Source organism: Oncorhynchus masou, chromosome 2 (genome assembly GCF_036934945.1).
Source record: "Oncorhynchus masou masou isolate Uvic2021 chromosome 2, UVic_Omas_1.1, whole genome shotgun sequence".
NCBI classification, from domain to species: Eukaryota; Metazoa; Chordata; class Actinopteri; order Salmoniformes; family Salmonidae; genus Oncorhynchus; species Oncorhynchus masou.
The window spans coordinates 18,836,200-18,863,647 of NC_088213.1; the positions used below are offsets into that span (position 1 = coordinate 18,836,200).

The following is a 27,448-nucleotide window of genomic DNA, read 5'->3' on the forward strand; positions in this document are numbered from 1 at the left end:
TTGTTTGGGCCAAGAAACATGAGCAATGGACATTAGACCGGTGGAAATCTGTCCTTTGGTCTGATGAGTCCAAATTTGAGATTTTTTGGTTCCAACCGCTGCGTCTTCGTGAGACGCAGAGTAGGTGAGCGGATGATCTCCGCATGTGTGGTTCCCAACGGGGAGGAAGTGTGATGATGTGGGGGTGCTTTGCTGGTGACACTGTCAGTGATTTATTTAGAATTCAAGGCACACTTAACCAGCATGGCTACCACAGCATTCTGCAGCAATACACCATCCCATCTGGTTTGCACTTAGTGGGGCTATCATTTGTTTTTCAACAGGACAATGACCCAACACACCTCCAGACTGTAAGGGCTGTTTGACCAAGAAGGAGAGTGATGGAGTGCTGCATCAGATTTTTTATTTAACTAGGCAAGTCAGTTAAAAACAAATTCTTATTTACAATGACATCGTCCTCCGGCCAAACCCAGATGACCTGGCCTCCAATCACCCAAGCTCAACCCAATTGAGATGTTTGGGATGAGTTGGACCGCAGGATGAAGGAAAAGCAGCAAACAAGTGCTCAGCATGTGGGAACTCCTTCAAGACTGTTGGAAAAGCATTCCAGGTGAAGCTGGATGAGAGAATGCCAAGAGTGTGCAAAGCTGTCATCAAGGCAAAGGGCAGCTACTTTGAATAATCTAAAATATATTTTGATTTGTTTAACAATTTTTTTGTTACTACATGATTCCATATGTGTTATTTCATAGTTGATGTCTTCACTATTATTATACAATGTAGAAAAGAGTAAAAATAAAGAAAAACCCTAGAATGAGTAGGCATGTCCAAACCTTTGACTGGTACTGTACGTACACAGAAAATCAAGTTGTGGAAAACAAAAGTGATGACGGCACATAACTCATGAGTGTAAAATAAATGATTTAATATACAATAGAAAACATGTGCAAAATATTCATGATCAGTATGCTTTGAGTATAATAAGATGGTGAAAGCCTGGCTTAAAGGAAAGAACGAACACTGGCTACCCCAAGCCTCTTTCACCAAAACCATCTGGAGCACGAGATTGCAGGCAATACTGTCTGCTCCATCTTACATACAAGGAACATAGTCATCTGTGCCATTTTAGTGCTTTAAAAAAATTGTTTGTTACAATATGATACATTTCATAACATGACCTTTAAGGTTTTTTAATTCGAACACTTACATAGTTTACACAACACATATACATATATATACACACACGTATGTATGTATGTACGTACATACGAACGTATGTATGTATGTACACACACATATATATATATGTACATATAGTATTACCTTAAATTTACATAGAAACGCAGACAAAAAAAAAAAGGGATAGTTATCCACTTTTAAATGACAGCTGGTGGGGACTTGATGGGACACAAACACAGGATGTCAATCAACCAACTGCGTCATTGTCTGGTGTCTGGGAGTCAAAGGTGAGCAATGGTGGAGTTCAGTATGTCTGGCTTGCTCTTGGTGTTAGTGGCCTTGGAGAGGTCTCGCTGTGGACAAAGGTACAGAGATAAGCATAGATATTCCCTTCCCACCCAACATCAACAGGCTAGTGTTCAGTTGGCACGAAACAGAGTATAATTGGGAGGTATGATCTAAATGAGAAAATGCTAATTTTCATGCAAAATATTTTGCTACAGCATATCCTAATTAACATGACCAAGGTGCAGTGGTAACAAATTGAGTAGCGACAAATAGCAATGGACACTACCTCAGTTTTCATTTCATAGTAAATAAACACAAATCTAGAAAATATGCAATTCTGGTAATTGCACATTTCCCAAATACATTTTCATTTAAAAAGGCAGACAACCACAGTGACAGCCAGAGAAAGACTGAAGAAAGGATATTAGGAGTGTGGTTGTAAAAAGGTTACATCAGTGAATAGCGACACACAGCCTAGCTTGAGAGCCCTCAAGGACACACTAACAAGAGGGTACACTACTGTTACCTGTGCACATAATCAGGGATGAAGCATTTGAAGAATGTATCTTAGTGGTTAATGACATGCATATATTTGGATACAGGAATAATTATTTGGATACAGGAATAATTATTTGATGTGTATGGTTTTAGTTTAGGCAATTCACACATTCAAACAAACCTTGATTGAACCGATTCGATTACGGTGTTGATTAAGCCTGTCTAAAAACAGAATACATTTATCAATTAGCCACAATTCTCCACTCAAACCCCCTCTCATGGCTAGACCGTGTGTTGCTGCATAGAAACAGTCAAATGTGGAAAATAAGACACAGAAAAAAACACAAATTACCGCAAACTCGGAATAAGTGCTGGCGACAGAGTTAATGCTGAAGTTACGCTGCGGACTAGCCAGGGTTTTAAACCCACCGCTCTGAAGAGGGACTCCAAGTCCAGTCACCTGGCCCATGTTCTCCTTGTTGCGCTCCTGCAGTCCCGCAAGAGGGGGCTTACTGCGACCCGGGGTCCGTACCGATGGGACCTGGATGGGGGAGAACACAGAGAAAAGATGGATGAGGAGAAAAAGAATCCAAACTGATATATTCCATTTCCCCATCACTTCAAAAATGGTGAAACAGAGCATCAGTTTGTATTCCAAGCTTGGGAACAGAAAACACAACAGATGGTTTGCTTTGAGTAAATGTCAGGGTATGGCCAAAGATTAGCATGTTAGCCATACCAAATGACTGGTCTAAATTGAGAAAAGTAATTAAATAGCGTCTAAGTATACTGAACATAAATATAAAACGCAACATGTAAAGTGTAGGTCCCATGTCTCATGAGCTGAAATAAAAGATTGCAGAAATTGTCCATATGCACAAAAAGCTTATTTCTCTCAAACAATTGTCACACAACACAATGCCACAGATGTCTCATGTTGAGGGAGTGTGCAATTGGAACGGTGACTGCAGGAATGTCCACCAGAGCTGTTGCCAGAGAATTGAATGTTAATTTCTCTACCATAAGCTGCCTCCAACGTGGTTTTAGAGAATTTGGCAGTACGTCCAACCGGCCTCACAACCACAGACCATGTGTAACCACGCCAGCCCAGGACCTCCACATCTAGCTTTTTCACTAGGGTCTTGATCGGACTGCAGTTCGGCATCGAAACTGACTTCATTGGACAAATGCTCACCTTCTATGGCCACTGGCACATTGGAGAAGTGTGTTCTTCACAGATGAATCCCGGTTTCAACTGTACCGGGCAGATGGCAGGCAGTGTGTGTGTGTGTGTGTGTGTGTATGGCATCGTGTGGGCGAGCGGATTGCTGATGTCAATGTTGAGATCAGAGTGCCCCATGGTAGAGGTGGGGTTCTGGTAATGGTAGGCATAAGCTATAGACAACGAACACAATTTAATTTTATCGATCGCAATTTGAATGCAGAGATACCGTGACGATTGGCGTGCCATTCAGCAAGATAATGTTCCATGAGTCGCTACACAATTCATGGAAGCTGAAAATATCCCAGTTCTTCCATGGACTGCATTACTTACCAGACATGACACCCATTGAACATGTTTGGGATGCTCTGGATTGACATGTACAAGAGAGTGTTCCAGCTCCCGCCAATATCCAGCAACTTCACACAGCCATTGAAGAGGAGTGGGATAACATTCCACAATCAACAGCCTGATCAACTCTATGCGAAAGAAATGTGTTGCATTGCATGAGGAAAATGGTGGTCACACCTGATACTGTTTTTCTAGGGTGTCTGTGACCAACAGATGCATATCTGTATTGCCAGTCATGTGAAATCCATAGACTACTACCTAATTAATTTATTTCAATTGACTGATTTCCTTATTTGAACTGTGACTGTAAAATCTTTGAAATTGTTGCATTTATATATATTTTTGCAGTGTAGTTAGTTGTTGTACAAACATGCTGCATTGACCTTGTTGACTGACAGAGGGGGGCGGGAGGGAGAGTGGCAGACAGTTCCGCCATAGGCTGAGCGCATGGTGCTGTTAGAGTTGGCACTAGAGAGGCTGGAGGTGGTGCCATTGAACTGGAGAGAACACACAGATAGAGTTAGTTAGTGATGCCAAAAGCTCACGTTATTAATGCGCAACTATTTAAAACACAAGCCAGTGATTGTGTTAGCCTGGGTGTCCAGTCTTGTTTCTGCTTTAGCCACCTTTGTCATACAAACGTAGGCAGTCCAGAAACAGACTGGATACCCAGGCTAAGATTGGGCCACGCAATTGTTCCATGAGTATGAAGGCTAGAAAGAGCAGCAGCAAAGTCAATGGAGTGGTACCTTTCGTGCTTTGCTGGGGGTAGTTGTGCCAAGGAATCTCCTTTTGGTAGGTGTCCGGACAGCTGTCCCATACAACATATCCACCTCAATCTGCTTGCTCTTTTTCAGTTGCTGTTACAATAAAATATAGATCAAAGTATTGTAACAACGTAAGCTTTTAGCTGCACAGACCTAACCCTAACTTGAGACAAGTGTGTAACAAATGATGATAGGTCCGGTTTCCCAGATCCAAATGAAACCTAATCCTGGACTGAAAAACACTTCTTTGGTCATGCTTCTTAGTCCAGGACTAGGTTTGATCTGGGTCCAGGAAAGAGGACCAATACTGTATCTCTCAAGTTAGGATTCTGCCCTGAAATGAGTAGCCATGTCTTTACCCTCTCCAGCTTCTCATTCTCTTTCTCGATGCGGTGCAGCTCCCACTGCTCCTCTACAAACTGCAGGAACTTCTGTCCATTCACCAGGAAGTCCCTGGCCTGCTCCTGCTCCCACACATCAATCTGAGCCTTCAGCTTCTTCTCAAGCTGGACAAACAAAACAAAAATATAGGGATATAGCCAAGTGTTTTACAGTATAGTATGTGTTCATATAGCATAGCATTATGTACGGCTGGTGAAAGAAACAGAGCCTTGTCATGTTTGTATGTACAGTAGCTACCCCCTAACAAGGGAATAATACTGACTCCTGTCTTTGTCAAAAGGATTTACCTTGGGCAGGCTTTTGTGGAGCTCAGCTTTCTGTTTCTCCTCTTTCAGCAGATTCCCTCCTCTGTTGGTGAACCTGGAGGGGTCTGTGGCTTTTTTCTGTGGGGATAAAAAGGTCATGCCAGGTTGTTGTTTTTTGCATTTGATGTGTCTCATTCCACTGCATCCGCTTATGTAACACTTCAGCATTTGGGGTGAAAGGTGACAGAGCGGTGTTTGTAAGACCATGAGACATACCGAAAATTGGTCTTTGCACAAATCGTCAGTAGCGTCCAAACGGTTTTGCCTACAAACTATCATGACCCTCTTTGGAAACATTTTGCCCCACAAGCGTCTTGGGACTTGTCTGAAGTTGGTACAGACGATCTGCCAACTTCTGTCTATACCGGCCGAACAGTTTGGGCTACACACTAGTACCCCTGTATAAAGTACATGGGTTGTTTTGCTCTAGGACACCCACAGGCCTCACAAGACTCATCTGAATGTCCCTCGGTACCGGTTGACCATTTTTTTAATGACAGTAGACTACCAGTCAAACGTTTGGACACACCTACTCATTATTGTCTTCATTTTTTACTATTTTCTACATTGTAGAATACTAGTGAAGCTATCAAAACTATGAAATAAAACATGGAATCATGTAATAACAAAAAGAAAGAAAAGTGTTAAATGTATTTTACATTTGAGATTCTTCAAAGTAGCCACCCTTTGCCTTGATGACAGCTTTGCACACTCTTGGCATTCTCTCAACCAGCTTCATGAGGTAGTCACCTGGAATGCATTTCAATTAACAGGTGTGCCTTGTTAAAAGTTCATCAAGTTAAGCCAATCAGTTGTGTTGTGGCAAGGTAGGGGTGGTATACACAAGATAGCCCTATTTGGTAAAAGACCAAGTCCATATTATGGCAAGAATAGCTCAAAGTGAAACGACTATCCATCATTACTTTAAGACATGAAGGTCAGTCAATGCGGAAAATTACAAGAACTTTTAAAGTTTCTTCAAGTGCTGTCGCAACAACCATCAAACGCTATGATGAAACTGGCTCTAATGAGGACTTCCACGGGAAAGGAAGACCCAGAGTTAAGTTCATTAGAGTTAACTGCACCTCAGATTGCAGCCCAAATAATTGCTTCAGAGTTCAAGTAACAGACACATCTCAACATCAACTGTTCACAGGAGACTGTGTGAATCAGGCCTTCATGGTCAAATTGCTGCAAAGAAACCACTACTAAAGGACACCAATAAGAAGAAGAGACTTGCTTGGGCCAAGAAACACGAGCAATGGGCATTAGACTGGTGGAAATCTGTCTTTTGGTCCAAATTTAAGATTTTTGGTTCCAACCACTGCATCTTCGTGAGACGCAGAGTAGGTGAACGGATGATCTCGGCATGTGTGGTTCCCATCGTGAAGCATGGAGGAGGTGGTGTGATGGTGCTTTGCTGGTGACGTTGTCAGTAATTTATTTAGAATTCAAGGAACACAACCATCATGGCTACCACAGCATTCTGCAGCGATTCGCCTTCCCATCTGGTATACGCTTAGTGGGACTATAATTTGTTTTTCAACAGGACAATGACCCAACACACCTCCAGATTGTGAGGGCTACTTGACCAAGGAGAGTGATGGAGTGCTGCATCAGATGACCTGGTCTCCACCATCACCCGACCTCAACCCAATTAAAAGATGGTTTGGGAGGAGTTGGACCGCAGAGTGAAGGAAAAGCAGCCAACATGTGCTCAGCATATCTGGGAACTCCTTCAAGACTGGAAAAGCATTCCTCGTGAAGCTGGTTGAGAGAATGCCAGGAGTGTGCAAAGCGGTCATCAAGGCAAAGGGTGGCTACTTTGAAGACTCTGAAATATATATTTTTGTTTAACACTATTTTGGTTACTACACAATTCCATGTGTTACTTCATAGTTATATACACACACACGTAAGAAAAATATATAATAATAATAATAACAACAACAGTTTCCTGACCTTTCTTATATCTCTTACACTTCAGAACAACTTACTTTCTATGTAGTAAATGTGTTATTTAATGCATTTGTATGGGCCAATAACAGTAAGACTCCCCCCAAAATTAGTCATTTGTACAAATATTTTTTTTGTAATTAAAAATAAAATGTTATTTAACTTCAAAATTGTTTGGATGAAACAGCCTAGGTAATTAAAAAATAAGCAATAAACATTTTCTTAAAGTGAACTATCCCTTTAAAGCCCATTTAAAAAATAAAAAATAAAGATGATGGCACTTGTCTTTTCCTACGAGCACCAACTTTGTACATTTTTGTCAATAAAGACGTTATCAGCAAACTACAACTGTGATATGTGGTTGTCTCACTTAGCTATTTTAAGATGAATGCACTAACTGCAAGTCGCTCTGGATAAGAGCGTCTGCTAAATGACTAAAATGTTTCCACGGTGCTTCTCCACTGCTAACCTCTAGTTCCAGGAAGAGTCTCCAGCTCTCCTCCCAGCGTTGAACCCCCTCAAACAGCTCCTTGTGTTCTTCATAGTGCTGCTTCAGCCTCAGGATCTCAGCTTCGTGCAGCCCCAACAGCTGCTCTGTAAAATCATCTGAAGGAGGGAAAAACAAATAATTAAATGTATTATTCAAATCAGTCACATTGATTTTATTTTGCCTTTTCAAAAGGGAAAACTAAATGCCTGGGTATGTGATTAATAAGTTAACAATCATAAAACACATTGTTCACTTGAAAGACTTCTCTGAGTCTTCATTCATTGATTGGTCTACCAAAGCTTGTGTTTAACCTGTAATCAAAACCCTAAAACCCAACATACTGCTAAAGTAGGGCACAAAGGCCTGTTGCTGATCACTGCTGAAGAAGCATTTCTCCCAGAGCACGGCGATCTCTGAGCGGATGGCTTCAGTAACGTTTCGCATGTTCAGTCGTTTGAGCTCCATCAGTCGCCTGCCCTCTGCCTCCAACTGAGGTGTGAAAAAGAAGAGAGAACAATTTGGTTCTTTGAGTCTAACATTTTCTTGATTAATAGACAGACCTTGTTTAGAAACCGCTTTAGAATACCAGATAGAGTACTGGAGACAATGGTGACTAGCCAGGGTACAAACCAGAGGGGTATACATCAATTAGATTATTTTTTTAACACCATAAACAACTATTGACTTTCTGGTTCATTAAGAAAGCTAAACTTAGATATGTGTTTTAAGTTGTTGAGTCAATTAGACCAAGCCCATTTCAAGCTTATCTTTCAAAAATAAATAAAAACAGTTATTTCAGAATATTTAGGAAAGTAAGGGACAACATTTGTTCATTGGGCTTTGGTCAAAAATAAGTGCACTGGAAAGGGATTAGGGTGCCATTTGGGACAGAAGCTAAGTGTGTTCACTGACAGCATCCAGGTTCTTCTTCTTGGAGGCGACCATGTGCTCTGAGAAGAGCTCTCTCTCCTCCTGGGGCACCTGCAGTCTGTCCCACAGCTCCTGGATCTTCTCCCTGTGAGCCTCACACACCGCCTGGTTCTCTGCCTTCCTCTCCTCTAGCTAGACAGAACAACAGACAGAGGACGGTCAGTAAAGGAGCACTATGGAAATGGGCACGTTCTCAGACATCTGTATTGTCTTTACATGGGGCGCGACTGCAATAAAGACCTGGAACACAGCCAATGACAGATATTAGCAACAAAATGCAAATGAAGATATTTACATGATCTATAGTGAAGTGATAATGAACTGATACAGTATTGTTGAAATGCAGAAATGTAATGCGTGTAGGTCGACTGGTTTTATACTGTATTGTGGTGGTGAGCAGATCAACTTTGTTCATTCTGCACAGACATGGCAAAGTATCGCTCAAACTATCATCTCAAACATATTGGATTAGTTCCATTCTCACTTGGCTGAGGAGGAGTTTGAGTGAGGCGATGTTGTCTTTGGACAGGCAGAAGGCCTCCTGGTCCTCGCAGATGATGTCCTTCTCGAAGCTGGTCTCTGGCAGCTGGTCCAGGTCATCCATGCACAGGAGGATCTGCCTCTTGATGCCCACAAACTCAGCATGCCGCCGCTCCTGGCCACAGACAGAGAGATATGCTGTTAGGGATCTCCTCAAATGTGTATATTATTTTACATCAGTGTTTTCCCCCAATATTATTTTCTCTAAGTGAGGCGCAGAATCAAGGGGCAACCTTTTTTGGCTTTACTACAAACAATTAAACTAATCATGAATCTAGATTAAAGACGGAGAGTAGCTGAATCAGCAAATAAGTGCCGGGCTGAAACAAAATGGCAGAACAAACAGCAGCTCTCCAGGAGCAGGGTTGAAGTATGCACCATCATTCACATCTACGTTCAAATAACATGTTTTCTTTCAAATCCTTTGAGTATTTGATTGAGCCTGCATGATATATCACATGGGGTTTGCTCCTTTGGGACTATTCCATTAGTTCCATTGCGCCAGGTAAACGCAATCAAGTGCAGCTACATTATATGTTTTTTTAAACAAATACTACTGGTATGTGAATCCAGGGTCTGCTTTTATTACAAATCCCTATCCACCTTCTCTGTGGTCTGGCTGACGATGTGCTGGCGGAAGCCGTCCAGCTGCTCCAGGGAGGGCACGGCGTTAGGATCGAGGGCGTAGGGGTCCGAACACAGAGTGTCACATAGGTCCTGGTCGCGCTCCGTCAAGGCCTTCAGCTGCTGTATCCTCTGGGTCCGCTCCTTCACCAACATCTCCACCTGGGTCCGGATCTCCTTCTCCTGCTGCAGCATGGTGACACCCCGCTCCTCCTGGTAAGAGAAAAGGTATTGGGTGAAGTTGCCCCTAGACACTGTATTTCCCCCACTAATGGTTAAGGTGAGTATTGAGGAGGGGAAACTGATGCCAGATCTGTACCCAGGGAAGGCACCAGGGTTGGGGTTAATTCCATTTACATTTTGAGTATTCAGGAAGTAAACTGAAAAGAGAATTTCAGTATACATCCTGAATTTGACCCAACCCTGGAAGACTTATCCAAAGAAATCTTCAAATTCAAAAATGGACGTATCTAAACTGGAATGGCCTAATTCCCTTATTTTCCATAATAGCCCTTTTTTTCTCCATCCACTCATCTTCAAGAAATGGACAGCAATAAGTCCATAAATCATCATAGTAAGCCGTACATGCTTTATCCTAGAAATATAATTACTAGAAAGGACAAAGCCAATCAGACCATGGCAATTTGAGTGGGACATTGATTTGAATCCCTATCCACCAGTCATTATATTTCTATGGGTTGTCATTTGCATACTAGTAAAACTTTGCAGACCCTGTTAGATACTGTTAGGATGCTTACCTCAAATGGGGGTAGCTGCAGTTCCAAGCACAGCGTATCCAGTTGTTTGTGACAGGCTTCGATGCTGCTCAACAGTCTGGTCCTAAGAGACTCCTCCTCTGTTATCATCATGTCTAACAAACCCTGATGAGAGATGTGCAGAAATGACAGTCCACATATAGAAAGGAATACATACTTGTGAATTAGCTACATATAGAAATCTCACATTTAGCAGACTAAATAGATAGGGCATAAGTGTGATGTAGCCTAGCAACACACCCCTCAAAAGTAGGTTAGCTAGCTACTGTACTAGCTCTTAACCAGGCGCCCTGGAGCAGAGCTAGCTAGTTAACTAGCTACAGCAGGTGCACAGACAAGTGTCACGGCTTTAAGAATGTTGTTTCTTTGAGAATAATTACACTCTATGCTTGAATGTCAATTTGTTCTGACTCACCTTGATGTGATTCTTCACCACATTGGTTCTCTGTAGTCTTTGGTCTTCTGGTATTCCTATCTCTTCCCAGATGTCCTTCAAGTGGCAGAGAGCTTTATTCAGGCAAGCCACAGACTCGGCTGCGAGCACCTCACTGGAATGGGCCGGGGACATATATAAAAAGGTTTAATTTTTGGACTGGCATGACTAGTTAAAGTTACTTGACTTTGCTGGACCGCTGCAAGTTGCAACGACAAGGGGCAGCACTGCAGCATTAACGTTATTGTCAATGTCGTTCTGCTATTGTAATTTATCAGTCTTTGAATTGATAGCACACAGCAGTCCATCCTTCATTCAGCTTTGCAGACACACCCAGTCTATAACTGTTAACGTTACAGTATAGTACAATCAAATATGTTATATCTGTGGTATTACAGACAGTAACGTGAGCTAACGTGCTCGCAGCCTAGTCTGTGAATGACTGTCTTGCCTAACGTCAGTCATTCCTGGCAAATTTACATCTAACGTTTGCTAAACTGTTGATTTAGCTAGCAAACTCATAATCTTCAGTAACCTTGCAATTTCTATATAGGTAGCTAGGTATAGCGTTAGTCACAAAACACTGCTGCTGTTAAATTGGCTAACAGCTAGCTTGACATTTCAATTCTGCATGCCAAATGCAATATTTTTTACAAATACAATTCACTTGCCTCTTCCTCATCGTGATGTCCCAGTAATTAAGTCAGTTGTGTTGAAGCTTGCAGCAAAACCTCTCATAAATCCTCAGATCTCTGTCCTTCAGCTTTGCCTGTGTTAAGTCTCTCTCAAGTCAAGCCGTTTCTGTCCGATTCAAAAATATGCATCAAATTGCGGTCTTGTTTCTCATTGGTTGAGGACGGCCATTATGTCATCGTCCAGACATGGTGGTACCATGTGCGCATGCGCAAGGGCGTGGATTTAAGAAAACGAACAGTTATGACCAGTAAAGTGACAGACATGTCACCGTACAGAGACGTCATTGTTTATTTACCTACAAGTATTTGATATCGTAAGATTCATAAATATAATTTATTATAAATCACAGACAACAAATAAAACAATATTTATTTTGTACTGTGGACAGAAAAAAACATTCTTTGTACACCTTTTGCAGTTGGTATAGCACTATGATGGAATATATTCCAACGTCAATCATTTTTTTTATGAATCAGATCTATCCTAGACAGTGACTGCTTCCAATACAAGACTCTGAATAACAGGTGCAAGCATGTAGCTTGTTGTCATATTGTTGATGCAAATTGTCCAAAATGTCATCTGTATGTGTCCCCATGATGTCTTGGACCACAAGCTGGATGCTTCCATTGGCAATGATAGAAAGACCCCAGGACTCATGCATGGTTGTCCAACATAGACTCCAGAAGTCTGGCACTGTTTGTGATAGCTGTTGTCACCACAATGAATTTAAGACCTAGAAACACCATAGAGAGAACACATTATCCACTTTTATTCAACTTGTATTTATACAGAGAATCCCAATTGAGAGCCAAGGTCTCTTTTTCAATGGTACAAAGTAATTATGTAGAACCCGCCTGACCTATATAAAACATGTATTGTAAACTATGTAGTCACCACAATAAATGTATAACCTAGGAGAAATAGAGGTAGAAATAGGGGCATGAATATATCTTTCCTTAGCTCACACCCTCTACATTTTCCCTGTCAGCATTGGGATTCGAACCGGCAACCCTCTGGTTACTGGCCCACCTCTCAAGACTTCTGCTGTTCCCTACATTGGCACACTGATACATTTCTAGTACCACCACCTTCCAGAATCCCAATATAAAGCCTTCCTTACCTTTCTCTCTGCCCAGGAAGCGTAGTGCTGAGATCTCTGAGAAGGTGCACCCACCCAGGAACATGACTAGGATGATACGCTGGGAATCGGTCTTCACCCTTGCGTCTGATCCGTTACTACCTGCTGAGAGAGAGGGGGAGGTAGAGAGCGAGAGAAAATAAAGAACTGGAATGCTCTGAGTGTTTCCCTTTCCTCAATGGACTTTCCATTCAAAAATGCCTTTTATATACATTTCAGTGTGAATGTCAAGCCCACTTGTCTTGCCTGTGACTGCAAATTCATGTCCGTTGAGCATGCGGGTGACTTCCTCGAGCCCTGTCCAGCCATCACGCTCCAATACCTGCAGAAGTAGCACAAGCGGAATACTTTTTATTATATCACTAATTGAAACCACACTTCTGTCTTCGTATCCATGAGATCATTCATATTGGAGTCCACCCACCTGTTCGATGAGTTTGCAGCTCAAAGGAATGTAGGCTCCACTGAAGATATAGGCCATGTCTCGAGGGACACGGAGGTCATACTCTTCATCTGACTTGGGCACCTTGATATAGATATAGTAAGGACATCCGGTTTCATTGCAATACTGTTTGGTTATGGAGTTAATTTAGGGCAGTGTTTCCCAAACTATATATAAAGAAAATCGCTCTGGGTTCTTAGAACCAGGGTTTTGTCAGAAACCTCCGGTAGCCACTAGATACCGTTGTAATAAACAGAGCGGTTTCTGTTTTCTTCCTACAAATGTGGCTCAATCTTTTAAATGGTTCAAGATACAAAATATTATGACCCATTACTGTAAGATTAGACTCTCAGGAACACGTATGTATCTTCTGTTTCCCTCCACAATGCCCACAAGCCACGCAGGACTCATTAAAACAGACTGGACAAGACCAGGCACTAAATCAAACTGAAGATCAGACAACATTATTGTCTGATGATCTTCTGAACTTGTACCTTTCCTGGTGCATTTTAGTCACTTCAAACCATATTTCCTTCAGATTGAAATACTGACAAAAGTACAGTCAGACTGATTTATAATAGACTGTCATAGCCAAAATGTAAACATTTGCCGTTGATAACATCAGTTTTTTGACATGGTGGAGTCAACTTTTTATTTATGTCAAAAACGGGTCGCAGCCAAAATCGTTTGGGACCCTGTTTTATGGCCATTTCCCAGCCTAGTCCTGAACTAAAAACACAGTTTCCTGTCCATTTCCCAGCCTAGTCCTGAATTGAAAACACAGTTTCCTGGCCATTTCCCAGCCTAGTCCTGAACTGAAAACACAGTTTCCTGGCCATTTCCCAGCCTAGTCCTGAATTGAAAACAGTTTCCTGGCCATTTCCCAGCCTAGTCCTGAATTGAAAACACAGTTTCCTGTCCATTTCCCAGCCTAGTCCTGAACTGAAAACACAGTTTCCTGGCCATTTCCCAGCCTAGTCCTGAACTGAAAACACAGTTTCCTGGCCATTTCCCAGCCTAGTCCTGAACTGAAAACACAGTTTCCTGTCCATTTCCCAGCCTAGTCCTGAACTGAAAACACAGTTTCCTGTCCATTTCCCAGCCTAGTCCTGAACTGAAAACACAGTTTCCTGGCCATTTCCCAGCCTAGTCCTGAACTGAAAACACAGTTTCCTGGCCAATTGAAAACACAGTTTCCTGGCCATTTCCCAGCCTAGTCCTGAACTGAAAACACAGTTTCCTGTCCATTTCCCAGCCTAGTCCTGAACTGAAAACACAGTTTCCTGTCCATTTCCCAGCCTAGTCCTGAACTAAAAACACTGTTTCCTGTCCATTTCCCAGCCTAGTTGTCACGCCCTAGTCTTAGCATTTTGTGTTTTCTTTATCTATTTGGTCAGGCCAGGTTGTGACATGGGTTTTTGTATGTGGTGTGTTTTGTCTTGGGGTTTTTTCACATGTATTGGGATGGTAGCTTAGTGGGGTGTTCTAGGTGAATCTATGGCTGTCTGAAGTGGTTCTCAATCAGAGGCAGGTGTTTATCATTGTCTCTGATTGGGAACCATATTTAGGCAGCCATATTCTTTGAGTGTTTCGTGGGTGATGTCCTTGTTCTGTGTTACTTTGCACCAGTATAGGTTGTTTTCGTGTTACGTTTTTTTGTATTTGATTCGTGTTTACTTTGTTTCATTACACATGAATCACAATAGCCACGCCGCATTTTGGTTCAACTCTCCTTCACCTATAGAAAACCGTTACACTAGTCCTGAACTAAAAACTACGTTTCATGGAGAATCCAGGATTAGGCTTAATCTGTGTACACGAATCCGCCTTATAATGTTTAGTGAAATTTCATGAAGTTAAAGTAACTCAATACATGGGTATGATTTTAATATGGTAATTGCTTTGTTAATTAAATTAAAAGACTTACATACCAGATTGAGCCTCCTGCCCAAAGCACGGAAATTGCTCTTCTTGGCCAGGGAGGAGAAGGCATCAGTCAGCTTTCCTAAAATAGAACATGTTGAAAGGTTCAAGTGCTGATATTTTGCAGAGCATCTTGTCATTGTCAGGACTCTAAAGTACAGTATATCTATGATGTATAGTTTGTGGGTAGTAGTAGTCTCAAATTTAAATCACTGTACCCTCACTTGGTTCAGATCAGTCAGTCTCTCACTATTCTTAATTAGCTTAATTTCCTTATCCCAATTCCTTATTACAATGACTTGACAGGTTAAAGAAACCTATTCAGACACTTCATCAATTAGTGGTGGTCACTCAGGAAAAGAAACGAGGAGAAAAACAAAGTAGTTATATACAGTAACGGTATTGGGACCCAGTCTGTATTAAAAACAGTAACGGTATTGGGACCCAGCCTGTATTAAAACAGTAACAGTATTGGGACCCGGCCTGTATTAAATACAGTAACGGTATTGGGACCCGGCCTGTATTAAATGCAGTAACGGTATTGGGACCCAGCCTGTATTAAATATAGTAACAGTATTGGGACCCAGCCTGTATTAAATATAGTAACAGTATTGGGACCCAGCCTGTATTAAATACAGTAACAGTATTGGGACCCAGCCTGTATTAAATACAGTAACGGTATTGGGACCCAGCCTGTATTAAATACAGTAAAGTATTGGGACCCAGCCTGTATTAAATACAGTAACAGTACCCGGCCTGTATTAAATGTGAGACCCAGCCTGTATTAAATACAGTAAAAACAGTAAATACAGTAAGTATTGGGACCCAGCCTGTATTAAATACAGTAACGCCTGTATTAAATACAGTTATTGGGACCCAGCCTGTATTAAATAACAGTATTACCCAGCCTGTATTAAATACAGTGAGACCCAGCCTGTATTAAAAACAGTAATTGGGACCCAGCCTGTATTAAATATAGTATTGGGACCCAGCCTGTATTAAAAAAAACAGTATTGGGACCCAGCCTGTATTAAAAACAGTAACGGTATTGGGACCCAGCCTGTATTAAAAACAGTAACAGTATTGGGACCCAGCCTGTATTAAATACAGTAACGGTATTGGGACCCAGCCTGTATTAAATACAGTAACGGTATTGAGACCCAGCCTGTATTAAAAACAGTAACAGTATTGGGACCCAGCCTGTATTAAATACAGTAACGGTATTGGGACCCAGCCTGGACCCAGCCTGTATTAAATACAGTAACGGTATTGAGACCCAGCCTGTATTAAAAACAGTAACAGTATTGAGACCCAGCCTGTATTAAATAGAGTAACGGTATAGGACCCAGCCTATATTAAATACAGTAACGGTATTGAGACCAGCCTGTATCTGACCTGCGGTTTTGTCGTTGACCAGTTTGCCCACTCTGCTCTCCATGACAGTGAGGGTCTCTCCAGGCTGCTGCTCCACCAGCAGGCCTAGCTGCTTCAGGTTGGAAAACGTCAGTAGGTGTTCAATGCCATAACTCTGAGAGAGGAAATAGGACACAGAACTATGTAACAAGGAAAAGGCTCCAACAAAATAACAATGGAAATACAAAGATACAGAATGAATCCAGTCTAAATGCACATTACACTGACAATGTTACACAGTAATACACTAGCGGGCAACATTTGGTCTGGGATGTCATCATTTTGTGGTTGTAAAATGGTTGGTTGTATAGACGTCTCTTTTCCTGACAACGTCAAGATATCTGGGACTGGGAGAGGTCATATTTTTCTGTTCACTAAAATGATTTTTCTTCCCAACTAGTACACGACATGACCATGACATCACAAAAGATGTCAGCCTGATATCATTGCAACCAGTTCTTCCCAACCAGTGCTATATATCATTCAAAACAATACTTATGATACCAGAACCCACCTGTAGAAACTGGGCTTTTAATGACCGATAATCTTTGGGAAGGAGGCCTGAAGGAAAATATAAACAGCTGATTTAAAAGGACTAAGAATCTTATCATGAGATAAATTATATTTTCATGTGTTTGGTTAAAAAACATCTCTGTGAAGTCTCACCGTTTTCTGTGAGAGACAGCAGACAAAGGAGTCTCATACTTTCCACCATAGAGACCTAAGGTGGATGATAACACAATAAGGTGGATGATAACACAATAAGGTGGATGATAACACAATAAGGTGGACAATAGCTTCCTCCAGTGTGGTACCTGGTAACAAGGTTTACAGTTTGATGTGGTTGGAGAGAACAATTATGTGCCAGGATGATTGATGAACACAACAGGCAATATAAATCTTATTGGGCTGATTTAGCACTATGATTACCTCTATGCATGTAACATTCATAGAAATATAATTAATAGAATGGGTTTGGAGGCTCTACCCCTGGCAATTTGACTGGTAAACTCATGGGTACACTCAGAATGGCTACCAGTCCACCCATTATGACATCATTGACTTGAATGGAGACGCCCTTTCTATTCATTATATTTCTATGGTACCATTATCTTCCAGACAATCTCACCTGTCTATTGATATGCTCCTCTATGTAGGAAATACATTCACGGATTTCAAACCCCTCCAGTAAGGCTGTCGGGTGGGGAAATAAGTATCAGTTATTATGCAATGCAGGAAATGGGATTCATATGGGGAAAAAGCATATGCCTCAAAGTACAGTATAGCCTATGTAATGTAATATTACAGTGCTCTGTCTTCAACAGCTCTTGGAAGTCCTGCTTCGTTTTCTTCTTCATCATCGACTCACTGGCACCAATATCTGAAGAGAGACATGTCTTTTTAAAGGGATACTTCGGGATTTTTGCAATGAAGCCCTTTATCTACTTCCTCACAGTCTGATGAACTCATGGATACCATTTGTATGTCTCTACATCCAGTATGAAGGAAGTTGAGGTAGTTTCTCGAGCCAATGTTAACTAGTGTTAGCGCAATGACTGAAAGTCTTTTGTATCTAATAGCATACTAGCAGTTACCATAGACTTCCATTCATTCATAGGATCCTGTGTGGTGCAGCGGTCTAAGGCTGCATCGCAGTGCTAGAGACGTCACTACAGACCCGGGTTCGATCCCAGGCTGTATCACAACCGGCCGTGACCAGGAGTCCCATAGGGCGGCACACAATTGGCCCAGCGTTGTCCGGATTAGGGGAGGGTTTGGCCAGGGTAGCCCGTCATTGTAAATAAGAATTTGTTCTTAACTGACTTGCCAAGTTAAATAAAAACAAAAAATAAATTGCGCTAACACCAGTTAACAACTTCCTTCAAAATGCACGCAGACATAAAAATGGTCTCAACCAATTCATTTGACTCTGGGGAAGTAGAGACTCAATACTCACGCAGACTGAGGAGCCGATGCTCCTGTTTTAACCCTTTCAGCTCCTCCGACACAAACGTCTTCATCTGTTTAATGTCCATTCCACTACGCTTCTGTAATGACAGAGATGGAGAGAGATGAATAATCGTCAAACATGAACTTCTACTCTTTGATGTAAAGAAAGCTCTAAGAGGACATTTAAGACAAATATTATGGATCCACGCAGGGCAACACTTCACCAGGGGGGAATTGTTGGAAATTATAAATGTGCTGTCAATCAGCTTACCATACCTAGCAAATAAAGGTAAACAAATAAATTGGAAGCACAAAGGCCCATATAGATGTAAATATGGTCAGAATGAAACACTCACATCATATGCAGTCTGGAGGTTTCGGGCCTTTTGACTTAGGAAGCCAAACACCTGGGAGAAATGCTCGTTCCTGATCTCATTAAAAACCTGAGATAGAAGCACGCACAAATTCCAGTGAGACTGTCATCCTTAAACCAGTGATGGGGAAATGATATCAATTCAACCGTGTTATACTTCTAAAAGGCCAACCTTATCTTGAGAGTTTAGCATCACTTTTATACTCTTGTCAGAGGAGGTGACATCTGGACAAAACTCCACACATCCTATAGGACAAAGAGATGGATTAGAATTCCATACAGACAATGGACATGCAATAAGATCTTAATGCCATTTTATGCATTGTAACTGTAATGGTATACAGCAATAAGAGGCTTCAGTGTGTGTGGTCCTTGACTAGGACACAATATATAAAGACCACATTATTTGCGGTATAGCTATTTCAAAGTAGAGACTGTAATCAGAGCAAATATCATTGCTTACCACATTTAATTCTGAAAATATCATCGACAAGTCCTTCATAGACAACCTGGGAACACAGAGGAGTCACAAGGTCCACATCTGCAAAGAGAATGAGAGAAAACATTAGTATGATATCAGCTATTATTATGACAAGTATCACCCTATTGTTATACGTAAAGGAGAATTCCATTCCAAATCCGCATTTTCATACGTTAGTCTGTGAGAATGAATAACACCATTATCCAATAGCATATTTAAAATGTCAAAAAATGAGGGCAACAAATAAGACAAACGTCACAACTGCCGTGATTCACAGTTCAAGAAAGATCTACCTCTGTCAATGAGAAACACATTTCCGATCTCCGCTTGACGCGCTCTCTGTTCCCCCTCCTCCACCTGCTCTCTCCACGATTCATACGCCATCTGAACCGGGCAAGAGACCAGACATACTGTTAACACATACTCTATGAATCTCATCTAAATCGTGGTGTTTGAAAATCTAAATCATCTGTACCGGTGCTGATTTCTGACTGTGTCTGCATTCAACAACATACAGCTCTACCTTGATGAACAAGACAAAGACTGGTTGGCTGAAACATAAAACAGACTGGCACCCATAGTAAATCATTCATTCAGTACCATCTATAATCACAATCCCAGATGTATTTTAGCTTTGTTTTAATTCAGTATACAAGGCAGCTAAACGCTGAATTGCGGTATACAAAAGTACATTAAAGAGTGTTGATGTACTGAGCTGATCTTACCTTGGAGCATCGTCCGATCCCATACACCTTAGAGAAGGGGCCGTAGACAGAGTGTAGGAGATGCAGGGCACTACCCGCTGTTCTCACCCAGCGCTGGTCTCCCTCCTGTGGACACACAGGTCATGCTTGTTAGCAAAATAATTAGCACTATGAATATAACCACGCTAGTCCCAGTACTAGGTTGTTAGTTATATGCCAAAATGTGTTACTAATTTGTTATTACACTGTACCTGCTTATGTAACTACATGTAAATACATAATCTTTGCATCATAAAGTGGGACTTATATTCCTAAATACAGCTCCCATCAGCACTACTGTCTATCATTACCAAGAAGTAGTCTCTGAAGAATTCCGGAAGCTCCAAGCTAATGATGTCATCGTCCAGGGGCAGGAGGTAGAATGACCACTCGTCAGTAGTCACATCTTCACAAGGGAGTGAAAAAGTGTCTGTTAACATTCAAACATCTGGAATAGCAAAATATGAATATGAAATATCAAAAGACACCGACCACCAAAGATTCCCTGCTCCTCCAAAAGGTTCTCGCATGCATAAAACTGTAAGAGACACAGAAAGCGAGAGATGAATAAGCAAAGAAAACAAATATAATTGTTTTATTGCAGAGAGTATACAATAACTACATAATAATCACCTTCTGAGGGCTAAATATGATCTTATATCTTCTGAATCTCCCAAATGCTTTGTCTGCATTGACCACATCTGGAAAAAGAAACCAATTTGTCACTGGATATAAGAAACAGCCATGAACCGTCCTGTATAACTGCCCGTACGAAGCACCTGGGAAACGACACTCTACTCACTGCTGTCAGACTGTATAATAACTCTACCTCTTTAATGGTTTCCCCCATCAATTTTTTTTGGTTTTACAATCACATTTTAAATATTTCAATTTCCATTCTAAAAAATGTCCTGTAATGTTTCAAGTGTTCTGTATTCTATTTATGTAATGTATTGTGTTATGTATTTAAATGAATGTTTTGCAATTATTAGTCATGTAAATTTTGCATTTCTTCAGTTGATCTGTGAGCAAGAATAAATCAAACTCATAACAGAGTGATTTCCCTCATTGTCTTCCGATCAAGGACATTAAATCAGAAGCCTTTGTTTGCACAGTAACACAACGTACTCCAGAAGCACTGTGGATAATACCACTGATCCAGAAAAGACAAGGCATTTCAAAGTCTGGGACGCCAGTAATACAGTCATTCATTTCTCAGGAAGGGAATAGCGTTGCTAACTTCACCTTTCATTGCATTGGCATCCCAAGAATTACACTTTAATGACATACAATATGAATCAGCTGATTTTCAATATCAGGGTGCCACCATTCTACTTACCACATATCCACTTGACAGTTTTTATTCTTGGACGGATCAGGAAGCATAGTCTGTCAAGGAAGGCACATTATTAAGGATATGTTACAACATTGTTATGGCGGTGTTACAACATTGTTATGGCGGTGTTACAACATTGTTATGGCGGTGTTACAACATTGTTATGGCGGTGTTACAACATTGTTATGGGGGTGTTACAACATTGTTATGGCGGTGTTACAACATTGTTATGGCGGTGTTACAACATTGTTATGGCGGTGTTACAACATTGTTATGGCGGTGTTACAACATTGTTATGGCGGTGTTACAACATTGTTATGGCGGTGTTACAACATTGTTATGGCTGTGTTACAACATTGTTATGGCTGTGTTTTTTTGTGTGTTTTTTTATACCTTTATTTAACTAGGCAAGTCAGTTAAGAACAAATTCTTATTTTCAATGACGGCCTAGGAACAGTGGGTTAACTGCCTGTTCAGGGTTAACTGCCTGACAGATTTGTACCTTGTCAGCTCGGGGATTTGAACTTGCAATCTTCCGGTTACTAGTCCAATGCTCTAACCACTAGGCTACCCTGCCATTACAACATTGTTATGGCTGTGTTACAACATTGTTATGGGGGTGTTACAACATTGTTATGGCGGTGTTACAACATTGTTATGGCGGTGATACTTGTTCCTCCAAGACAATAAAAGAGAAGCAGATCTATGGAACTACAATCGGATTTGCTACTTACTGATCTGAGGTGCTGACAATGGGTTTGTGTTCCACTTTGTAAAGCTTGTCCACATCATGTTGCTACAAGGAGAAGGGTGACAAAGATTGTATAGGACTGAACCTCATTGTAACCTGGTAAACTGATATATGTAAGGACAGGCAAACAATATGGTATACAGCAATATTCAGAAACATAACAATGACATGTACCTTTAGTGTTGTGACATTAGCAATGCGGTCCAGGGGGCTCATCAAATCTGCCTCAATGAACAGGTCCTTCCTCCCAGGTAGCTTTAAACCAGGGGGTAAAAATGCAATATGATGATGATGAGGATGATGAATATACCTAATCAATCCCCAGAAGAGGAATTCAGGATTGCTACCAGCAGTAGAGACTAATATACATTACAGAAACATAGAGGGACGCTTTCCCAGACACAGATTATGCCTATAGAATCTCAATTGAAACAGATTTTTAGTCCAGGACCAGGACTGTCTGGGAAACTGACCCAGGCTTTACACCTTTAATAGGATCCATGACTTGTGTGAGTACTTGTGGATACTGAGACACAAGACAATTGATAACCTGAGTAGGGGGAAGATGAGTGGAGTAGTCCTACCTGTTCCAGTAGGTAAATGAGCTGGTCCCTGGCCAGCCTCTTGAGCAGAGAGAAGTCAGGGAGCTCAGGGGCATCTCTCCTGACACTGTGAGCCATGGGGCCTGATGTGGAACAGAGTGACACACCTGCCCAACCATTCACCCCCCTGGAAAATACAATCCAGTTGTGATTGGCTACCCACTGGGCACACTCTAATTGAATTAACACTGTTTCCACATCATTTCAATTAAATTAAGTTGAACCAATGTGGAATAGACATTGAATTGACTTCTTTGCAGAGTGGGTAACTTCACAATGACAACGAGCTAACGTTAGCCACCTAGCTAGAATTTGCTAGTAATATATTGTATGTTTTGCAAATTCCTAAAATATAATATGACTTATCATTTGTCAAATATCATACGAAATGGTTGATGGACATCCACAAATTAATGCATACCATACGAAATATAACATATCATACTAAATGGAATGTCTCGGATTTAAATACAAAATAATAAGAAATGATCTGAGACCAGGTGCCCCTACACACACACACACACACAGCAGTGTGCTCGGTCTATTGTGCTGACAGTGCAGCATATATACAGATTTTGTGCCAACCTGTCACTCAATCATTTTTAAATATTTTTATATAGAGACATTACAACAAAAACTGAAGGGGCACAAGTTTCAAATGAGGGGGCTAATCCTTTTGGCTAATCGCGGAACAGGGCCAGCTACAGTATAGTGTATATTTTTTATTTGAGCAAATTATTTCTCACCGAAATGAAATATATGTTTCGAAAACCGGGTTATTTACTTTTCTAAACGTTAAAACAGAGCGTCGAATTTTTGTTTACATTGGGACAAATGCGGGTGTAACACCTGAAACCCTGAAAACCAACATACAGAGAAGAGTTTTCGAGAGCTAACGTTAGCATACTGTAGTTATCAGCTGATTTAGTAGTCACACCATGATTAACTGTATATGGCAATAAGGACGACGACAGTCATTAAAACCAAATGTATATACCGTCACTGTATAGGTTATTGGACGATTTAGACGATTTAAAAATGTAAAATAAACCAAAACTGCTCTATCAATTTTAGCTAGCTATGAACATTACCTTTGTTTGTTTCCGGATGTGCGGATGGGATGTTGCGAATCTTGTTTCACTACGAACAAGTAAATAGAGGGCACCGTATCTCAAGACATGACTGGAGATAACAACTGTTTGGAGAACTGTACCTAGTCAATGCACTTTGCTGTTTACAGTATGCAACTTGCTACTATGAGTTCAGATTCGGTAATATTGTTGCAGACGGTGACATTTTCTGCTGAAAACCACCAAGATCAACGGACTAAAGACCCCAAAGAAACCAACTATCCAATAGGTACCGTAGCCTCTCCCTATTACCTATCAATGATGTAGCTATATAAAAATCATTGGTACTAATGTGGTGGAAAAGTGGATTTTTTAAAGCAAATACCAAGTTGGCAGCATCCAGCACTCACCATGTTTCTTTCCTTTATCCTGAAGATCCTCTTTTGACCATTTAGATGCACCAGGTCCCTAGCAGAGCAAACCTTCCTCATCTTAATTCCAACATCATCACCCGTCTCCATCATAACCATGTTCCCTTCTTTGTTGTCAATGATATGTTTACAGGTGTGGACCAAAGACTCAAAAGAAAGGAAAACAAACACAAAACACAAAGGAGAGGACGAAAGAGGTGTCCGGTGGATGGCTGTCAAGTCACCGTCATTCACCTACCTCGTCACCTGCGGCAGGTCCATGAGTGAGGCAGTGAGGAGGCCCAGTCTGCAGTCAACACATTCGGTCTCGGAGCACCAAGCAGACATGGTGACAGCAGCAGCAAGGCTAAAATCAACCATCACTCCAGGCCTTGCCCCATGACAGGCTGTCATGAAGTGGTCAAAAGACTGCCAGCCCACCTGAGAAAGCAACACAAGCTTGAAAATAACTCTCCTCTATACAGAGAGCTTCTTACAGCATCACAGAAGAGAAGGTCAAATGTCAATGAATGAATTTTATGATGTTTACTGTGAATAATTATTCTAGCTGATGTATTGAAGTTGAATGAGAAATATGTAATTGAATTGGGACATGATTGAACAAGACAATATTTGGGAAAGGAATAAAGAATGCGCTTGAACTGCCACACAGCTCGACTAACTTCGATGTCCGTTTTCCTTTATCTACAGCAGGCCGACTCAGACACCCTTTCTGAAGCTTGTAACAGATACAGCATAGAAAGACCAGCATCAATTCATATCCGAAGTGGTCACATTCATTTGATTGAGAATCATACTTAGGTAGCCTGGGTTTCACTGTGTGTTTGTGGGTGATTGTTCCTGTCTCTGTGTTTGCACCAGATAGGGCTGTTTTGGGTTTTCACATTTCTTGTTTTGTTAGTTTATTCATGTATAGTGTCTTTATTAAAGTACCATTAATAACCACCACGCTGCGTTTTAGTCCGCCTCTCCTTCACCTCAAGAAAACCGTAACAGAATCACCCACCACAACAGGACCAAGTGGCGTGGTAACGGGCAACAGCAACAGCGGCGCAAAGAGGAATGGACATGGGACGATGTATTGGATGGCAAGGGTTGCTACACATGGGAGGAGATCCTGGCGGGAAAGGATCGCCTTCCATGGGAACAGGTGGAGGCAGCTAGGAGAGCAGAGGCAGCCGGAGAGAGGAGCCGGCGATATGAGGGAACACGGCTGGCAAGGAAGCCCAAGAGGCACCCCCAAATATTTCTTGGAGGGGGGCACACAGGAGGTGTGGTGAAGCCAGGTAGGAGACCTGAGCCAACTTCCTGTGCTTACCGGAGGGCGAGAGAGAACGGGCAGGCACCGTGTTATGCGGTGGAGCGCATGGTGTCCCCAGTGCGGGTGCATAGCCCGGTGCGGTACATTCCAGCTCCGCGTATCGGCCGGGCTAGAGTGGGCATCGAGCCAAGTGCCATGAAGCCGGCTCTATGCATCTGGTCTCCAGTGCGTCTCCTTGGGCCGGCTTACATGGCACCAGCCTTGCGCACGGTGTCCCCGGTTCGCCTGCATAGCCCAGTGCGGGCTATTCCACCTCGCCGCACTGGCAGGGCCTTCCTCTCCAGCGTTGCCGGAGCTTCCCGTCTGCCCAGCGCCATCAGAGCTACCCGTATGCCCAGCGCCGCCTGAGCCACCCGTCTGCCCAGCGCCGCCTGAGCCACCCGTCTGCCCAGCGCCGCCAGTCTGCCCAGCGCCGCCAGTCTGCCCAGCGCCGCCAGTGCCGCCAGTCTGCCAGGAGCCGCCAGTCTGCCAGGGGCCGCCAGTGCCGCCAGTCAGCCAGGGGCCGCCAGTGCCGCCAGTCAGCCAGGGGCCGCCAGTCAGCCAGGGGCCACCAGTGCCGCCAGTCAGCCAGGGGCCGCCAGTCAGCCAGGGGCCGCCAGTAAGCCAGGGGCCGCCAGTGCCGCCAGTCTTCCAGGGGCCGCCAGTCAGCCAGGGGCCGCCAGTCAGCCAGAGGCCGCCAGTGCCGCCAGTCAGCCAGGGGCCGCCAGTCAGCCAGGGGCCGCCAGTCTGCCAGGGGCAGCCAGTGCCGCCAGTCAGCCAGGGGCCGCCAGTGCCGCCAGTCAGCCAGGGGCCGCCAGGGGCCGCCAGTCAGTCAGGGGCCGCCAGTGCCGCAGTCAGCCACTGGCCGCCAGTCAGCCAGGGGCCGCCAGTGCCGCCAGTCTTACCAGGGGCCGCCAGTCAGCCAGGGCCGCCAGTCAGCCAGGTACCGCCAGTGCCGGAGCTGCCCCGTCTGCCCAGCGCCATCAGAGCTAGCCGTATGCCCAGCGCCGCCTGAGCCACCCGTCTGCCCAGCGCCGCCTGAGCCACCCGTCTGCCCAGCGCCGCCTGAGCCACCCGTCTGCCCAGTGCCGCCAGCGCCGCCAGTCTGCCCAGCGCCGCCAGTCTGCCCAGCGCCGCCAGTGCCGCCAGTCTGCTAGGAGCCGCCAGTGCCGCCAGTCTGCCAGGGGCCGCCAGTGCCGCCAGTCTGCCAGGGGCCGCCAGTGCCGCCAGTCAGCCAGGGGCCGCCAGTCAGCCAGGGGCCGCCAGTGCCGCCAGTCAGCCAGGGGCCGCCAGTAAGCCAGGGGCCGCCAGTGCCGCCAGTCTTCCAGGGGCCGCCAGTCAGCCCAGCGCCGCCAGTGCCGCCAGTCTGCCAGGGGCCGCCAGTGCCGCCAGTCTGCCAGGGGCCGCCAGTAAGCCAGGGGCCGCCAGTGTCGCCAGTCTTCCAGGGTCCGCCAGTCAGCCAGGGGCTGCCAGTCAGCCAGTCAGCCAGGGGCCGCCAGGGGCCGCCAGTCAGCCAGGGGCCGCCAGTGCCGCCAGTCAGCCAGGGGCCGCCAGTCAGCCAGGGGCAGCCAGTGCCGCCAGTCAGCCAGGGGCCGCTAGTCAGCCAGGGGCCGCCAGTGCCGCCAGTCAGCCAGGGGCCGCCAGTGCCGCCAGTCAGCCAGGGGCCGCCAGTCAGCCAGGGGCCGCCAGTCAGCCAGGGGCCGCCAGTGCCGCCAGTCTGCCAGGGGCCGCCAGTAAGCCAGGGGCCGCCAGTGTCGCCAGTCTTCCAGGGTCCGCCAGTCAGCCAGGGGCTGCCAGTCAGCCAGTCAGCCAGGGGCCGCCATGGGGCCGCCAGTCAGCCAGGGGCCGCCAGTGCCGCCAGTCAGCCAGGGGCCGCCAGTCAGCCAGGGGCAGCCAGTGCCGCCAGTCAGCCAGGGGCCGCCAGTCAGCCAGGGACCGCCAGTGCCGCCAGTCAGCCAGGGGGCCGCCAGTGCCGCCAGTCAGCCAGGGGCCGCCAGTCAGCCAGGGGCCGCCAGTCAGCCAGGGGCCGCCAGTGCCG

General features: G+C 43.8%; 2 protein-coding genes and 1 long non-coding RNA gene across 8 annotated transcripts; 1 reads left to right on the forward strand and 2 right to left on the reverse strand.

The window, feature by feature from the left end:
• Positions 1-901: 901 nt before the first annotated feature.
• prc1b (protein regulator of cytokinesis 1b) lies at positions 902-11,593 on the reverse strand. 4 transcript variants are annotated; one of them, XM_064989496.1, is made up of 15 exons: positions 11,433-11,592; positions 10,744-10,876; positions 10,311-10,433; positions 9,532-9,765; positions 8,873-9,043; positions 8,371-8,520; positions 7,800-7,947; positions 7,438-7,574; positions 4,995-5,090; positions 4,665-4,811; positions 4,288-4,398; positions 3,922-4,035; positions 2,318-2,506; positions 2,147-2,187; positions 902-1,532 (listed from the first exon to the last, which is right to left on the reverse strand). In XM_064989496.1, exons 1-15 carry the CDS (start codon positions 11,441-11,443, stop codon positions 1,484-1,486), a joined length of 1,854 nt encoding a protein of 617 aa, XP_064845568.1. In that variant the 5' UTR covers positions 11,444-11,592; the 3' UTR covers positions 902-1,483. The 4 variants fall into 4 exon arrangements, with proteins under 4 accessions (XP_064845568.1, XP_064845583.1, XP_064845591.1 ...); XM_064989511.1 differs by lacking the exon at positions 3,922-4,035 and having other exon boundaries at positions 11,433-11,593; XM_064989519.1 differs by lacking the exon at positions 2,147-2,187 and having other exon boundaries at positions 2,395-2,506.
• A 178-nt stretch (positions 11,594-11,771) lies between these two features.
• On the reverse strand, positions 11,772-23,758 carry vps33b (VPS33B late endosome and lysosome associated). 3 transcript variants are annotated; one of them, XM_064989484.1, is made up of 24 exons: positions 23,701-23,758; positions 22,592-22,736; positions 22,182-22,262; positions 21,991-22,052; positions 21,260-21,309; positions 20,554-20,621; positions 20,413-20,458; positions 20,232-20,326; positions 19,903-20,007; positions 19,471-19,561; positions 19,160-19,237; positions 18,869-18,942; positions 18,680-18,766; positions 18,331-18,421; positions 17,680-17,754; positions 17,503-17,567; positions 17,040-17,094; positions 16,888-16,934; positions 16,356-16,488; positions 14,969-15,042; positions 13,020-13,121; positions 12,842-12,917; positions 12,578-12,697; positions 11,772-12,190 (listed from the first exon to the last, which is right to left on the reverse strand). In XM_064989484.1, exons 2-24 carry the CDS (start codon positions 22,685-22,687, stop codon positions 12,111-12,113), a joined length of 1,851 nt encoding a protein of 616 aa, XP_064845556.1. In that variant the 5' UTR covers positions 22,688-22,736; positions 23,701-23,758; the 3' UTR covers positions 11,772-12,110. The 3 variants fall into 3 exon arrangements, with proteins under 3 accessions (XP_064845556.1, XP_064845546.1, XP_064845537.1); XM_064989474.1 differs by having other exon boundaries at positions 12,578-12,700; XM_064989465.1 differs by having other exon boundaries at positions 12,578-12,700; positions 12,833-12,917.
• Positions 23,759-23,857: 99 nt separating this feature from the next.
• On the forward strand, positions 23,858-25,058 carry LOC135556372 (uncharacterized). Its single transcript, XR_010457980.1, has 2 exons — positions 23,858-23,968; positions 24,244-25,058. It is a non-coding gene; the product is annotated as an uncharacterized LOC135556372 (long non-coding RNA).
• Positions 25,059-27,448: the final 2,390 nt, after the last annotated feature.